The sequence below is a fragment of the Rutilus rutilus genome, assembly GCF_951802725.1.
Source record: "Rutilus rutilus genome assembly, chromosome: 12".
Classification (NCBI taxonomy): Eukaryota; Metazoa; Chordata; class Actinopteri; order Cypriniformes; family Leuciscidae; genus Rutilus; species Rutilus rutilus.
The window spans coordinates 30,199,335-30,216,632 of NC_140217.1; the positions used below are offsets into that span (position 1 = coordinate 30,199,335).

The 17,298-nt window shown below is 36.7% G+C and overlaps 1 protein-coding gene across 1 annotated transcript; it reads right to left on the bottom strand.

Moving 5' to 3' along the window:
- On the bottom strand, positions 1 to 9,683 carry cnga3a (cyclic nucleotide gated channel subunit alpha 3a; the record flags this gene model as incomplete). Its single annotated transcript, XM_084426935.1, has 9 exons — positions 8,960 to 9,683; positions 7,016 to 7,147; positions 5,193 to 5,309; positions 4,769 to 4,936; positions 4,314 to 4,373; positions 3,762 to 3,968; positions 3,526 to 3,627; positions 3,328 to 3,434; positions 1 to 1,283 (listed from the first exon to the last, which is right to left on the bottom strand). Coding segments are annotated over exons 2-9 (2,145 nt in total), but the record flags the coding sequence as incomplete, so codon positions are not given.
- Positions 9,684 to 17,298: the final 7,615 nt, after the last annotated feature.

Sequence of the window (17,298 nt, forward strand, 5' to 3'; positions counted from 1 at the left end):
CGTGTACTCTGCCATGAGCTTGGCAAATTTGCCAGTCATGATTTCAAGGTTGCCCTCTAGGCGTTGAATCTTCTCGTCCAGATCTTTGGGATCTGCGCCTGCGCTTGCCACCGCCTCATCAAGAAGGTTGTCTTTTCTTAAAATAGCCTTTCCTTTCTCCTCCAGGGCTTTTTTGGCATCTGGGTACTCGGTAAGCGCTTCCACGAGATCATCTTTAGACAGGGCGAAGAGGTCAGAATAGCCGACGCTACGAATGTTTGCCGTTCTTCTGTTACCGGCTTTACTGCCTTTGATTCCAAGGATACTGATTTCTCCGAAGTAAGCGCCGTCACTGAGCACCACAAACTGCGTGACGCCATCATCGGCCACTACAGCAAGCTTTCCTTCCTTGATGATGTACATTTCTCGGCCGATGTCGCCCTTCTTACATATGTAATCTCCAGGACTGAACACCTGAGGTTGCAGCTTCAACACCAACTCTATAAGAAGTCCCGCTTCACAATCCTGGAAGATTCGCACCTTCTTTAGCGTGTCTAAATGGACATTGATGGCTATCTCAGCTTTGAGCTTGTCTGGGAGATTCTTTAAGACTTCCTTCTCATCACAGGTTTTCTTCTCCGTCCAAAGGTAGTCAAACCATTTGATGACCCTGGCCTCCAGGTCCTTGCTGACCTTACGGAACTGCATGTACTGCTTGATGGAGTCGATCTTAGCCTGAAATTCAGCACGAGAAGCGTTCATGTTGGAGATCATGGCGCCGACGTTACCGACGATGGTAGCGAAAATCAACACTCCAATGAGGAAGTCCATAACGACAAACAAGTATTCAATATCTCTAACGGGAGGTGGCGTTTCTCCAATGGTGGTGAGAGTGAGAGTGGACCAGTACAGACAGTAGATGTATTTTCTGGCCAAGCGGCCATATTCAGGGTGGCTGATGTTAGGATATACCCATGTGTCAGTTCCAAAACCAATCGTTTTTGATATTGCAAAGAAAATGCAAGCGTTCCAGTGAATAATAATCAGGATGTAAAGTACGAGGTTGCTAATACGGAAAATGTTCGGAAAGTTTGTTCGCGTTTCTGTGCGGTCAAAGAACTCGAAGAGACGTGCCATTTTGAAGAGGCGGTTGAAGCGGAGTTCAGGATTGTTGAATCCCACTTTCAGCATTAATATATCTGTCGGGATCATTGAGAGCATGTCGTATTTAAACTGTGGGATTGTCTTGTAATGATCCATCAACTTCTTGCCGTCTTTGACAAGAAGACCCTGCTCCAAGAACCCTGAAAATGACAATAAAAATGTTAAAAATAAAAGAATAACAATGTAACAAGCTTTGTGTAACAGTGTACTATCTAGTTGTAATGCTTGTTAATATCAAATATATACATTAATTCAAAAGGTTTTTAAGATTGGTAAGATTTCATAATGTTTTTGAAAGTCTCTTATGCTAACTAAGGCTGCTATTATTTGTTTACAGATACAGTTGAACAGTAATATTGTGAAATATTATTTGTTTGTTCGGTACATTTAACTGGATTCTTTGATAATCAGCTGCAATTTTGGTGCAGGCTTCGCAAAAAGACTTTTACAGTAAGATATGGACCTTGACAGTAATGCCACAATATTTAAGTAACCGTGTTAAATTCTAATGCTTAATCTGTGATCAGTGATTTCTGATATGTAAGGATTCATGTACAGTCAGACGTTCTTTGTCTCACAATCATTTTACTGCTGTTTATGCGTCAGTAAATAAAGCCAGTGACTAAATTGTCAACTTCACATTGTTTCTCTTAGTATGAAAATGATCCCGGTTATAATCAATGATGCTGTCTACACTGCACATTGAATCTCGTTTTTACACTTATTTATCATGAAAGCATTCATGAAGGTGCAGAAATCAATGAGATCACTGCATTCATGCACTCAACAGACATGTCTGTCATCAGCTACAGTAGATCTAAATATAATGCTATCAATAGTTCATCTCAACAGCAGTAATAGTAAATAGTAAAAGATTTTGAGAGTTCCACATGTAATATTTATTTCATATGCAAAGATTTTAGCCAATCATAGCATTGAGTGTTTACATTGAGGTCTCATAGCAGACACGCCCCTTCCAACAGAGCATTCAAATCATTTTATTTCTGAATTATGAAATTTTACTAACATAATAAGCACACCTCATGAAACAAAAGAATTAAAATACTTTTTTTTTTAGGATTCTTTCAAAAGAACAGCATTTATCCGATTTTTCTGTAACAATGTAAAAGCCTTTATTGTCACTTTAGATCAATTTAACGTGTCCTTGCTTAATAACGGTATTATTTTCTATCATAAATAAACTAACTGACCCCAAACTATTGAATGGTAGTGTGTTATAATATTTAATATTAATCCTATTTAAAGGGATAGTTCACTTTGAAATTAATTTTTGATATGTTTTAGCTTACCTCAAGGGCATCCAAGATGTAGGTGTCTTTGTTTCCGCAGTAGTTTCAATTTTGATATTTTTAGGTCAAACCGTTCTTGTCTGTCAGTCATATAATGCAGGTAGATGGTCACTGTCTCAAAACACAAGCACAGAGTCCAAATTAAAACAATTCCCCATCGTCCAAATTAAACAATTCCCCATCGTAAGTACACATTGATGGCCTAAGACACGAAACGAGTGGTTTGTGTGAGAAAACGAACAGTATTTATATCGTTGTTATCTCTTGAAAACAGCACACGTCCAAATGATCTGACGGCGCGGGCGGGTATAGATATATACATAGATGTCGCCTTGGCTACGGTTTCGTTCCAATGAACTGCAGTAGCCAAGGCGACATCTAGTGTATACATATATACACTAGATGTCGCTTGGCTACGGTTTCGTTCCAATGAACTGCAGTAGCCAAGGCGACATCTATGTATATATCTATACCCGCCCGCGCCGTCAGATCATTTGGACGTGTGCTGTGTTCAAGAGATAACAACGATATAAATACTGTTCGTTTTCTCACACAAACCGCTCGTTTCGTGTCTTAGGCCATCAATGTGTACTTATGATGGGGAATTGTTTAATTTGGACGATGGGGAATTGTTTTAATTTGGACTCTGTGCTTGTGTTTTGAGACAGTGACCATAGACCTGCATTATATGACTGACAGACAAGAACGGTTTGACCTAAAAATATCAAAATTGAAACTACTGCGGAAACAAAGACACCTACATCTTGGATGCCCTTGAGGTAAGCTAAAACATACCAAAATTTTATTTCAAAGTGAACTATCCCTTTAATAGATATTCCATCAATATTATTCTTTCAATGAGTAACCACCATACCTGTTCTTGCTCTGACAAATGTGTCTGTGTAGTAGATTACATCTGCCGAATAGTCCAGGATGATCCAAAGTATTGTGTAAGTGTTCTGAAGCTCATTAAAACAGGCCCTGAAGAAATATGAAAAATGAAGCATATGCCACATCTCTCCGCATCGCATCTAAATGTATCGATGTCATGAGAGATCCTGCATGAACAGACCTTGTCACCAGCATCATCAGGTTGTAAAACACTGGGGCTGCAATGATTGAAAGCCATCTGTAATACTTGTCTGAGGCTGGGTCCATGATCCACACTTCTTTCCTAAAACGCATATTAGATTATCGTCTGGCCGCTTTCAAACTTAAACAGGTATACTAAATCACAGCATTCATCTTAAGATATTACTGTGTCAATATCGGTCACTAAAACTAAAATGTCATCTGTGGCATACTCACGGCGGAGGAGGAGCATCTTTCTTTTTATCATCTTTCTTATCATCCTTCTTTTCGTCTTTTTTCTCATCCTTTTTTTCATCTTTTTTCTCTTCCTTCTCATCTTTTTTCTCGTCTTTTTTCTCTTCCTTCTCATCTTTTTTCTCTTCCTTTACGTCTCCATCCTTTTTCTCATCTTTTTTTATTTCTTCCTTTTTGTCCTCCTTTTTGCTGAAGGTAACATTTTGGGTTGTTTTTATTTGAATTAATAATCTACGGGTCACTACTGTGAACTACCACTAGTAATCTCTCATGTTAGCCTGCAGAGGGCAGCATTACCATTAACACTACCAATGTTCACTCAACACTGAAGGCAATGTACTAACTTCATACAAAACACGACAGACTATCATTTGTTGTTTTTAGTTGCATATTTGAGATACATCACTATTAGCATTCATTCATTATTTAGGATTCTACAATCTAGTATCTACCATATAAAATATTTTAGTTAATATTTATAATGTATTAAATAGGGGTTTATATCTTGTGGGGCTGTTTCTACAGGGTACTTACTCATCTGTGTTGTTGCAGTTGTTCATATTGTAAACTGCCAGAGGCCAATGACTGGCTTTTCTTAAGGAGCAAAAGTCATTAATTTTAGTGTTATTATTGTGGATTAAATTCTGAGGGATCTGATTCTAGGATAAGCATCACTACTGCTGATTTAGTATCTATATCTACGGTCAACATCTGTTTCTATTCTACAATTTATTGCCATACTGTTTTACCTAAAGGACATTTCTACATGGAAATCTACATACTGTTTTCATTTTATAACCTCTGGTCCGACAAGTAATGAATCCTCAGCTCTGTGATCTGTTTTATGAATCATCTGCACACAATGCGGATATTTTTCCACACAGATCCAGCATGATTCTCTGCACGTATCTTTCATTTTCAAGGACTCCACGTTATGCCAAAGGCATCTTTGTCTGTACAAAGAAACTGTACAGAAAATCTTGACTTACTTCCTCTTATGAGGCTTGTCAGGAAGGCCTATAGAGGATCGGGCATTACTTCCTCGGCTAGATAAGTCTTTGAGGTCAGGTCCACGGAATCGCTCCAAGAAGGAGTCGGGACGCTCAACCTCTCTGTGTGAAGCCCAGTTCCTCAGCATTACCAGAAATTGGGTGAGCCTGGGAGACCGTAAGATGTCAAACAGAAACACTTCCAAGCTCTTTATACAGTATGTAGCTTTCTGTTCCACCCAGGTCAAATGCGCACTTAACACATTCAAATTTAGTTGGCTTGGTTGATGAGAGGTTCACTTCTTTCCGTGTTAAAATCAGATTTTACAACAACAGGTCTACAGCTCAGTGTGCATTTGACTTGGTTTAGTGGTAATCAGGGTTCACAAGGTGAACTAGATTCAAGGTTTAGTTCGGATGTTACCTTGCCATAGCCCCAGCACCTGTGAAAGAGCTTCTCCTGGACTCCTGAAACTGACTGGTTCCAGTAGAAATGATCCCCTGCATATCAGAGGAGGTGTCCTCACATGGAGAATGTGCCCTGAGAAAAGGTGTGGGGGGAATTATGTTTCAGAACTCAATTATTGAAACTAAGCAGCAAAAATGGCAAAACACCAGAACTAGTTAGAATAAAATGTGAGAACGTTATCCAAACTTAGTTTTATTTCTGTTCAATCAGAAAAAGCACAAAGTGTAGCACTTGCATACAAAGGTTTGGGGTCTGTAAGATTTTTGATGTTTTTGAAAGAAGTCTTCTATGCTCAACAAGGCTGCATTTTTTACAGCAAAAACAGTAGGCTACTACTGTGAAATATTACTTCAATTTAAAATAGCTGATTTATATTTTAATATGTTTTAAAATGTAATTTATTCCTGTGATGCAAATCTGAATTTTCAGCATCATTACTCCAGTCTTCAGTGTCACATGATCCTTCAGAAATCATTCTGATACGCTGATTTGCTGCTCAAGAAACTAATTTCTTATCAATGTTGAAAACAGTTGTGCTGATTAATATTTTTGGGGAAACCATGATAATAATTTTTCTTTGAAGATAATAATTCTTTGAAGAATGTAAAGTTCAAAAGAACAGCATTTATTTGAAATAGAAATCTTTTGTAATTATAAATGTCTTTACTGTCACTTTTGATTAATTTAAAGCATCCTTGCTAAATAAAAGCATTAATTTCTTTTAAAAAAAAAATCTTACTGACCCCAAACTTTTGAATGATATTGTCTCTTCCTGAAGAATCCAAATGTTCCGATAGAGCTACTTTTTAGAGTTTATTATTAACAAGATCCCAAATCATTTCAGTCTAATTCCAGCTGTTTTCAGCATATATTGTTTTGTGAACTTTTCAAAAAAGATTTTTAAAAAAGCTGTTATTAAAGGATGAAGGAGTCCAAACTACATTTGACCATACGACAAACCCGCATCCTTCGGTTAAGAGCTTCATGTTTCATATGCGAAGAGGTCATTACTTTTAAAAATTTCACTGTCCATTTAAAACTCTTTTTGGCACAAAAACATTTACATTGTAAATGATGCACAAAAAGGATTATAAATGTACTATATGACGTTTTTAAAGGGTTAGTTCACCCAAAAAGGAAAATTCTGTCATCAATTACCCTCATGTCGTTCCAAACCCATGAGACTTTCATTCATCTTTGGAACAAAAAATTTAAATCTTTTTGATGCAATCTGAGAGCTTTCTGTTCCTCCATTGACAGCCTACGCAACTACCACTTCCAGGCCCCAGAACGGTAGTAAAGACATCTTTAAAGCATTCCATGTGACTCCAGTGGTTTAACCTCAATTTTATGAAGCGATATGAGTGCTTTTTTTGCGCATAAAAACATAATTTACCACTATATTTACAAAATATGAATCGCTAACGCACGCTCACGAGAGCACTACGACGCATGCGTGTTGTGTTGACGAGAGCAGTTTTTTTTTTTTTTGCACATACAAAGCACTTGCGTCGTTTCATAAAATTGAGGTTAAACCACTGGAGTCACATGGAATGCTTTAAAGATGTATTTACTACCTTTCTGGGGCCTGAAAGTGGTAGTTGCGTAGGCTGTCAATGGAGGGACAGAAAGCTCTCAGATTGAACCAAAAATATCATTTTTTGTTCCAAAGATGAATGAAAGTTTTACGCTTTTGTGACACGAGAGTGAGTAATTAATGACAGAATTACAATTTTTGGCTGAAATAACCCTTTAAGGTCATGTCTTGTTATTCTAACCTGCTTATGCCATTTTCAGTCTGATCCAGGTCATCTTTAGAGGCTCGGACCGAGAGCTTGTGTCGGGATGGGAACGATTGCTCTGTACAAATCTTCGCCATTTCTTTCTTTGTCTATTCTAGGCATCCAGTGCTTGATAATAAGGACAAACAAAGGACAACACCATAACAAAAAAAGCATGAATTATTAAACATTTAAAGCATGTTTTTGATCTTAGAAAATAAATTATGCTCAAAAGCATAATGCAATAAGGCTTTCAATGGGCTGCCATTAATGAAATCACTGCAGATAGTAACGTTGTAGGCTCCAACGCTATCTCACGACCAATTCGTACGAATTCGTACGAATGATAAAAAATTGGCTAATTGGACCTCACTCGTACGAATTTGTACGATTTGTCTAAACCCACGTGATGGGTAGGTTTAGGGGCGGGGTCAGGGGTAGGTCATTCGTATGAATTCATACGAATTGGCCAATTCGTAAAATATGTACGATTTTGCAAAAATCTTAATCGTTTTCAATTCAAATCTGAAGAGATTACAAGAACCTGTTATTGACTTGATCTCTGCAAACCCATTTTTACTCTGACAGCAATGCCATCTAAACACACATCACCTAAAAATACTTACTGCTTAAACACTAAACAAGATCAGCGGCCCATCTCTATGCTAGATCATGACCCAGATGTACTTTTAAGCCACTTGATATTAAGCCACCATGTATATAGACGTCTTAGAAAGTGTGAACTGCATATAGCAAGAATTAGTTGAAAATTTATTTTTGGTTAAACTGAGTGATACATTTATTAAAAACAGCATCTTATTCATATGCAACAAAAATGACTGTAAATTTTCTAAACTGGTTTTTCACTAAAATATTGCTTTGTGGCTTCAGGGTCTTTGACCAAAAGAACGATGATCTCCATCTAATGACGTTTAGTTTTATTGTATCGTTGTGGGAAGATTAGTCTAATTAGACTAACACCACCAATGCTATTCGTGTAATCTATTCCAAATCCAGAATGATGCTAATGCTGAGGACACGCAGCAACTTCTTGTCAGCAGTCCTGATTTCCATCAGGGTTCTTGTCATCTGAGCATCTGAAGTCCAAAACTTTGACAAGCCCAGGGTGGTCTTTCTTTCCATTCGTTGTACGGTCATCATAAATTTAAAAGGGAAAACCAGCTCTCTTGATTCTTTTGTTTTAAATGCTTAATCAGTGATTATGTTAAATCACAAACTTACAGAGTAAATTAAACAGAGTAAATACATTATTATTATTATTAATGTATTTCTTGTTAAATGTACTGTACTAAAATTTGAGGTTGCTAGAATTTCACTGTAAAATTACATTGATGATAATTACAAGCATTATGGGGTGACTGTATTTCCAGTTCCTAACTTTGTATGTTAGTAAATTAACTGTATAATGTTAGAATATTATGTATTTTACATAAAGTAATAATTTATTGTTATATGTAAATTAAAAGATAATTCAGTATTTTCCTTCTACAAAAATGTTTTCATATATTACAGTAGAATTACATATTTAAGATATCATTTTACTTTATGGTAAAGGTGGCTGGTTTTACAGTAGGTAACATTGACATTGTAATGTAATACGTCTATATTGCCTATGATTCTTTCCCCAATCGACAAGTGAAAATCTGGACTGGTTTATTGTGACTAAACGGTTTAGTTGGAAAGCTGCGCACTGCTGTTCTGAAAGGGAATCCTTTTAACTCATTTCCATTTGTTGCTAGCCTTATTGATGCATTATGCAATATTTTAGTGACTTGTCGAGTTATTTATCGACTCGTCAACAAATGCTGTCGGAAACACTAACGAACAACAAAGACAACAAAGTATGGGACATTTACACACAAAAAATTAAAGCCAATTGTTAACATTTACATCAGTCTAGTAAATATGTAATCGATTTACCTTACCTGTGAAGCAACAATATTTAATAGTCCAACAGATTTAGGGCACCAGATTCAGCCAGAAATCCTTTTCAAGTTGCTCTTTGGTTTAAGCAGTTGGCGATCCTGCTTAATGTTATGTAAAATCCCATTTTTAAAGGACTAATTCGAGTTTGCATTTTTGGACATCAGTTTTCATCCACTTTTTCTAATGTGTGTCTCCTAAATATCCACATTTAGACTGCTAAAGGATACTCCTCCAATGACCGTTCGATGTGATCGTGGGCGGAGAGTAGGGCTCGTCTTCTAATTAATATTCATTAGCAATGCCTTTTCTTTCTTTTTTTTACAACAAACTGAAACGTTAATGTTTGCTTTTCCTTTTCTTTTTTTTTCTTCTTTCCTTTTTTTATGATTTATTTTAATTGACACATTTACATCCTTTGACTTTTTTTTTTTTCAGAAAATAATATTAAAATGTGTTGCTTTTTTATCTTAATTAATTTATGTTTGTATAATTGCATTGTCCAGATTGTACATTTTTCTATGCTGCCAGGCAGTGTTCTTGTCCTGATGAACCAGCACTTTGAGAGATTAGTGATCGACTGAAAAAAGTGGCAGGCATTTGTGCCACTATACCGATATCACCAGCTCTGGCATCAACATGGTCATCCCAGCCATGCTAATGAGACCTGAGAAATCCTTAAGGCAATCTGCGGAGCTGTATTGTTAATCCCAGATTAGGCCTGAGTGCCTATCTGAGCCACCTAATACTCTTTCTTGGCCTCAGCCCTATGTGTGCTTCAGTTAAACTGAGCTGACCTTACAGCACATGCGAGTCAGTGAGTGAGTGAAATTAATATATAATATATTGAAACATTTGCAAAGACACAACTTTTAATAGCATGTCACCTGCCAATAGAAAATTATTAAGTTCCCCTAATAAGGACTAAGCCGCCCTTTAACATCTGCCATCTGTCACAGATCTCAAGGCAAGATCCAAAATCTGAATTAAAGGTTCATCTTACCTTTATTTTACTAAACAAATACCCTATTGTAATTACATTTTTGATGGCCAAGATAGGCCTGTGTGATTGTGAGCCTCACATTTTTACAAGTTTGCTTTGCCTCGTTTGCACAAGCTTGATTAAAAATGACACTAAAGAATTAATATGTAATTCATATATTTTGGTATATCAGAAGCAGCAGAGCCTTGTAATTCGTAATATCTGAATTATAAAGCATGGAATGGATATCAATCTTTGTTCTAACCTGATTGAAATCTAGGAAGATATTTTTGAGCTCTGAATGATTGTGTTCTTATTTTCCCCTTTTATTCATTTATTTATGTATTTATTCATTCATTCATTATTTATATTTTTAATGCAGACCATGAAACATTAATCATTCAAACAAGTAAACGGTACTACACTTTATTTTTTACACTCCCCTCAAGGGGAAGCCGTATACACTCTCAGAAAACAAGGTACAAAAGCTGTCCCTGTGGTGGTATCCTTTCAAAAGGTTCCAATATGTACCATTTAGGTACTAATATGTGCACTTTTGGTACCAATATGTACCTTTGGAGTACCAACATGCATTCTTTAGGTACAAAGGTGTACCTTTTGAGAGGGTACCGCCCCAGTGACACCTGTTGTACCTTTTTTTCTGAATGTAGATATGAATAATATGCACAGACTTTGATTAGAAACAAGTCCATTTTCATCCAAACGTTTCTCTTACATTCCACCAATCTGATTTACTGCAGTGCTGCCCTTATCAGCATCTCAGAGGAAGCTAAGTGTCTTCAGCTCAGCTTCTGCGAAGCTTTTCATGTCACGAGGACACCGAGCGACAGAGGCAGCACGTCACTGCTGCAGCCTTTAGGGAAAAGCTATCATGTAGTCCACCTTAAGAAATATTTTTCTATAGTGACTATAGTCGACTGATGATGTCGCTGCAGAGTATGAGCTAATCCAGATCTGCTTTTCACACAGGTGCTATAATTAGCTGGTAATTGTCGGTTTTGTCTCTAAATAGACCCTACTGGAGTCATTTCTGGTGATGCTTAATGCAGCCACATCTGACTAGCATACTTGTTGGGCGCAAGTGTTATGCCACTGTGGCCTTAATTTTCACTCAGATTAAGGCACCTATTCCAACCAGTGTTGAGACATACTGATTAACTCTTGTGTGTAACTGATCTAAAATGCACCTTATGTCTATTGATTATACTGTGGACTGAATGAACAGATACTCAATGGACATTAACTTAAAAATCTATACTTACTAATTAAGTATTCAGTTATGATAATAAAACCATCACTGAGTCTCACTGTGTTTGTTTGGAATCACGTACAGAAACATTCAGATCAATTAAAAGCCTCTTAGCTCAAGCAGCCAGAAGGTAAAGATAATCACTATCTCTAAACACTCTACTGTCTGCCTATCTCTCTTGCTCACTCGCATTCACTCTCTCTATAATAGTTCCAAGACTGCATTCGCCCTAAACTGAAACTTTTTGCCATGTTGTTCCACCCAAAATCATTGCAAATGACTCCAATTCACCCACACGCCGGTTTTTTAAAACCTCATGTGAACTGAACCTGTGTAGAAAGTTTGATAATGCATTTGTGGAAACTGTGATATATTTCAGGGAAAGAGCTATGAGGCAGAAGTGAGCAGAATGTATTGTGTTTCCAGAAGGTTTTTGGAAAAACTACATTTCCCATGAAGTCCTCAAAAATGCTTCTTTTATAATCACTGCAGCTGTCGCTCACTTAAGGTCAGCAGGAGGTCACTGACTAACCCGATATTTTGTTATAAAATATTATTCGATTATATTGTTTTTCTGCCACTCTCTCGCGGGCAGAACTGATAAAAAGCTGCGCAGTGGATCTGTTTAATACCATTGCACATTTCGGAATACTGTAAAACACATGCTTGATTAGAAAGTCAGTCTGCTGTAGTCACTAGCATATAGGCCTACATTTCAAAGTACATGGATATAAATTGCACTTGCTTGTAGGAGGTGTATGTTTAGTCCCATAAAACAACCAATATGTAACGTTTGTATCTGTCCCAGGGCATCCGACGTGAAAACCTGTGCCAAATCAAATGTGTGTAAAGCGGACCCCGCAAATGAGCAGGAATAACGCTAGGAAGATGGCTGTATGGATGGCTTTTTACAGCGCAGTTTTGCTGTTCCTTTGAAGGGAAGAGCTTTGACCCGGAGCATTAAACGCTGTTATCCTGTTCTGCTCTACATCTCCTACAGAATCAGCTCAACAACCTGTTAAATGATCCTCCAGTTTCTAACTAAGAACACAGCTCTCTGTTTTTATAGACGTGCACATCATTTTCCAAATAACATCTATATTCTAGTTATTATTCTTTATTTATTCCCATTAGATTAGAATATTGCTATACGTGTTGTTTGCTGGTGGAAATTATTGAGTTGCTCACAGTTTCCATTTATTTCAAATAATTAATACTAATTTATGCATGTGGACATGCACAGATTTAATTTGATTCTTTTTTATTACAGTGAATATTTTTCATCAGATTTCTTGAAAATGTAATATCGGCTTAGATTCGCATAAACTTTTCTTACATTAGGCATGCATGACCAAATTCTAATATCAGCATGTATACAATATGTTAAGCAGCTACTATTAAAATCCTTATGAGACCTAAAGTGTGCACAATATATTACTGATAATTAAAGTTAATAAAAAATAAAAAACAATAGTTAAACTTAATTATACATGGTTATTTATCTCTGAATCTTTCTTTGAATTAGGAGATCAGTTTTTGTAGCAGTGCATGGGACATCTGTGTGTTTCAGAGTTTCCATGTAAACATCAGACCATGTGACAGATTTCCCTCTTTTGACAGACGTGCTGATTATGACAATAGTGTTCTTAGGGCGATGAGAGGTTGCTATGGCAACCATAATGCTTGAACACTCACCTGCCTCAACCTTCCCACAGCAGCAAACATGAACCCATCACAGGAATTCATTTCAGCCAGGCTGATTAGAAGGCTTTGAAAATATATTGAATTTCACAACACGATTAATATTTCAATCAAAATTAGATTTAGGAGACCTTAGCATGAATGGATTGTAACTTCTAAGATGAAACGAATCTCATACCATGTGTGCTTGTCTGGTGCTTGTCTAATAAATATAGCATTGACATATGGCATTATATACCAAAAAAAAAAAACTATAAAGATGTCTGTATAAATCCTGTCACAAAGTGGTTTTTGACTCTTTTTGAGGCCAACAAGTATCCCGGCCCCCTCTAGTAATGATATAGGAAAAAACAATGAAGAGATGAATGTAATCATTCCAATCACTCTGCATTTCAAATTCAAGGACAGAGTAATTGCAGTGAAGTGATATGTGTGTGTGGAGGTGTGTGTGTGTGTGTAAGCCTAATCCTCCATCAGCATCAAGCCTTTCTCTTCTCCTTGTGTCCTGATTACTCCTGCAGTGATTGTGTTTTTCAACAACCTCTCAAATTGAAGAGGTGGACAGAGGCAAAAGCAATGTCAGATCCCTTAACATACGCACAACATCACATCTTTCCATTATCACAGCAATCTCAATCAAAGAATGGGAAAAAGTCTTGACTCTTTTTCTGACTTACAGTTCAGTATGTTGTTAACAGCTTAATATCAAGTGAGTACTACTCTAGCCATAAAGGTTATGTATTGGCATATGGTTACATGAAGAAACTTTAACATCCATGGAATCTTTCCATTGCATAAAATGTTCTTTATAGTAGAAAAAAAGTTGTTTAGATTATTAAAATATTCTTTATACTAAGAAAAAAATGGTTATTTTTATGCTGGCTACACACTACTTGAAAATTTTGGGCCCGATTTGCACCCCCCAACAATGAAGGTAAGCCCTATTGATTCAGTAATAATACTAATGTATTCAAATTAATTATTTATGAGGGAATATTTATTACTATTATTATTCCATTATTATTTCATTAGACAATTTTATCTTATTTTTACTTTATCTTATTACTCGGGAGGTTGGTATTTAAAAAACAACAACAACCGAACATAAAAACATGCATAAACGTAACTGGCCTTTGTGATTGTTAAGTTGCCATGGCAGCCACACAAAACCAAGGAGTGTGGCACACTATTGCCCACTTCAGAGCTGCACGCACCAGCCTATTGTACTACACTCGTTTCCTACGCCACTTGTTCTCGGAGGTTTCTGCCTTCAAGGCTACACTACACACACAGCAGCCAAATGTTTCCAATGTCTTTTCATTTTAATTCATTCAACATGTATGTTCTTTCCTATAGAGATGCAAAGCACTGAGGTTGCACCAATTTAGAGCTGTTTTACTTGCATCATTTTGCATAATTACACATACCTTGGATCCTTTGTTAGTGAAGAAAAAAATCCTCCAAGCACTTTCAGGTTCACCGAGCAGGGAAGTCCCAATTTATACCTTTGACTATATCATTTAAGTCTGCTTTTAAGGCTGGACTTTTAAAACTTACTTTAAAAATGTTTGCTGTAATCTTACAAGAATTTACTATTCATATGTAAAGATTAGGTTCATTCATTCAATACTGAAAATGCACTTCAGAAGAAACCGATGTACTAAAACAACATCACTGCCATCTACAGGATACTCTGCAAAATAATAAAAATGCATGGAAGAAATCTCCAAACTAAGGCAATAGTCTACATCTAGATTTTTTAAGCCATTTTACATTACCCCTCTTTATAAAAGGTTAACATATTTAATTACAACCTGACTATAAAGGTGATACCCTTTTAAATGTATCCAACAATTAAATCATACAATTTTGCCTTTTTGATTAGTATTTATAGTTCATTCTTATGAATTTGTTAATAATTCATTATTTTTTCCCATTATATTTAAAACTAAACTCATTTTATTTTATTTTATTCAGACTAAATCTATGTTAGACATATAAATTGAAACATAAGGGCCACATTTTCTTACAGCAATTCCCTATCATCTATAAACCTTGTTTTGAAACTGAATAAAATAACACAGAGGCACGAAGTTTATTCACAGGGATTTAACCTTGTCACCTTTCAGTGAAATTCAGGATTTTGAATCCAGAATTGGTTATTTGTTTGATTCGTGGTGATTGAGTGATGATTGGGGCTGTGACGGTGTGGCTGACTCTGTGACACACTCATTATATAATTTTTGTACATTCTGAACACAAAAAAAGTTACAGACTGCAGCTTTAAACTGACACTTTGCGTTGGAATTTACGCTTTGCTTCTGTGAACAAAAAAACCCTGACATTGACGAGTGCTGTTAGACCATTGAGTCAGACCAGACTAAAATTTTTACTTTTTATGGAAGGCCAATGGGGCCAAAACATATGAAACTAACGTCTTAACATGTAATTAACATGTTTATACGCAATTACAAGATAAGATGTTAGTTTCACACATTTTGTCCTCTTTGGCTATCCACACTTTTAAACCTTTTTGTCATCCTAACAAAAGTGCTGCATAATGTAGTGCAGCAGAGCAGTGCAAGAATTTCAAATACTGGGGCTACAATTTCTAATTATCGGGGCTGACTTGTTATGGTAGAATTCTTCTTATGGAAGGAAGAATTACACGACAGCACTTTTATTATTGCACTGATTGGCTATTAGCTGTAAGGAGAGTGTCAATCAATGTATTGGAGAAAACAGCGACCATAAATGTAAAGAAACGAAGTTGCTTGTCAAATTTTCCTAACAAGCAACCATATTTTTTTTTAATAAGCCCAGACAAACCGCAACCCACGGCCCGTGATTTTTTTTAACACGACTTGCCAAAAAAAGAAGAAGCCCAAAGTCGCGTAGGCTATTATAAGCAGACTTGGCAACTCTGCCTGTCACGGTCCCAGAAGCTCCTCTCATGGCAGGCCAATGGGTTCCTGTGAAGGCTGTTCCTGCCACAGCCTCCCCAGAGGTTCCTATCTCTTCATTCCTCAGCTCAGTGTCTGGCGGGCTGAGATCGATAGCCTGTCCATGTCTTGGCATCTTGCAAGGCTCCCAATGATTTAGCTAATTAAAATGTAATTGATTGAAATTTAATGATTTAATTAAAATAATTTAATAAATTTGATTTCACTGTTATTGACGTTTACTGAGGCCCCCTAGTGGATGTGAGAGACTCAAAAACACAGAATGTCCTAATAAAAATATTTTGTGGGTTCGCCAGCTGACCAATCCTGACCTGACTTTGAGGAAATGATATAGCATTTGCTATTTTCAATTGAAATATAGCCATCTAAACATCTCAGTGGCCATCTCAATCATTTTGGCATTGACGAGCACTGTTAGACCGCTTACCGGGGTGGCATGGGGTGGCAACTGCTATCCTAAGAAAAAGCATTGGCACCCCAGAAATATCCCAGTATAAAATATAAGTGTTAGCAGTGTTTCCTGTTGGGGCGTGGCTTGTGGGGGAAAGGGGAACTGTGTAGGGGGCCCAGAGGCATTGGAGGACTTCCCTAAAGGAACACAATTTCGAACGCATATTTTTTAATTCAAAATGGCCAAATTTGACAAAAAAGTTAAGTAGCCTAGTTTACATCAATGAATTACTGCCGGTCGTTTAACATTTTTTTTTTACTTTATAGTCAGGTTTTTTTTTTTCAGGTTTCCAATTTTACATGTTTGGATACTGTATAAAACTACTCATTACCCGCAGAACTGTCCACGCCGATCAGCACTTTAATAGGATTGCGGAATCACGCTAATTTGCCCTGTTTAGTAAATCTGGAGCAAAATGCATTGATGCAAGATGCAACTGAATAATTTAATGATATCATTTAAAACCAGTAGATGGAGCAAGAGAGCAAGTTTTTCCCACTGACTTACCCCTAAAACTTTGGGAGATTTTCCACAATGCATTTTCTTTAATCGTGTTTTCTTTCATCAGTCCATTGTTAACTTGAACTTTTACAGTCAATTTAATTGCAAATTAGTCCAGTCGTTTTATGGAAAAAGGTAGGACAAATTGCAAATTACGTATGTACTAATTTGCATAAATACCACAACAGATCTAAACACTGGGTATAGCCAGGTACAAATGTCTTGTTGAATCTTGTTGACATAACAGTAAAAGACTTCTGAATGGAACCCATTTAGGCTACCCATGAGCATTAATACACAGAGGCAGGAAGAAGTACTGTAAACCAGCCTTTATTAATTATTATTGCAGAGATGGGGGTTTGGGCTGTTTCTGGGGGTTCACTTTTTATTTTACCTACATTTTGTCTTCTGCATTCTCCTTACCATTGTCTCCTGTTCTTCCCTCAGACTCATCCCCCAGAAACAAAC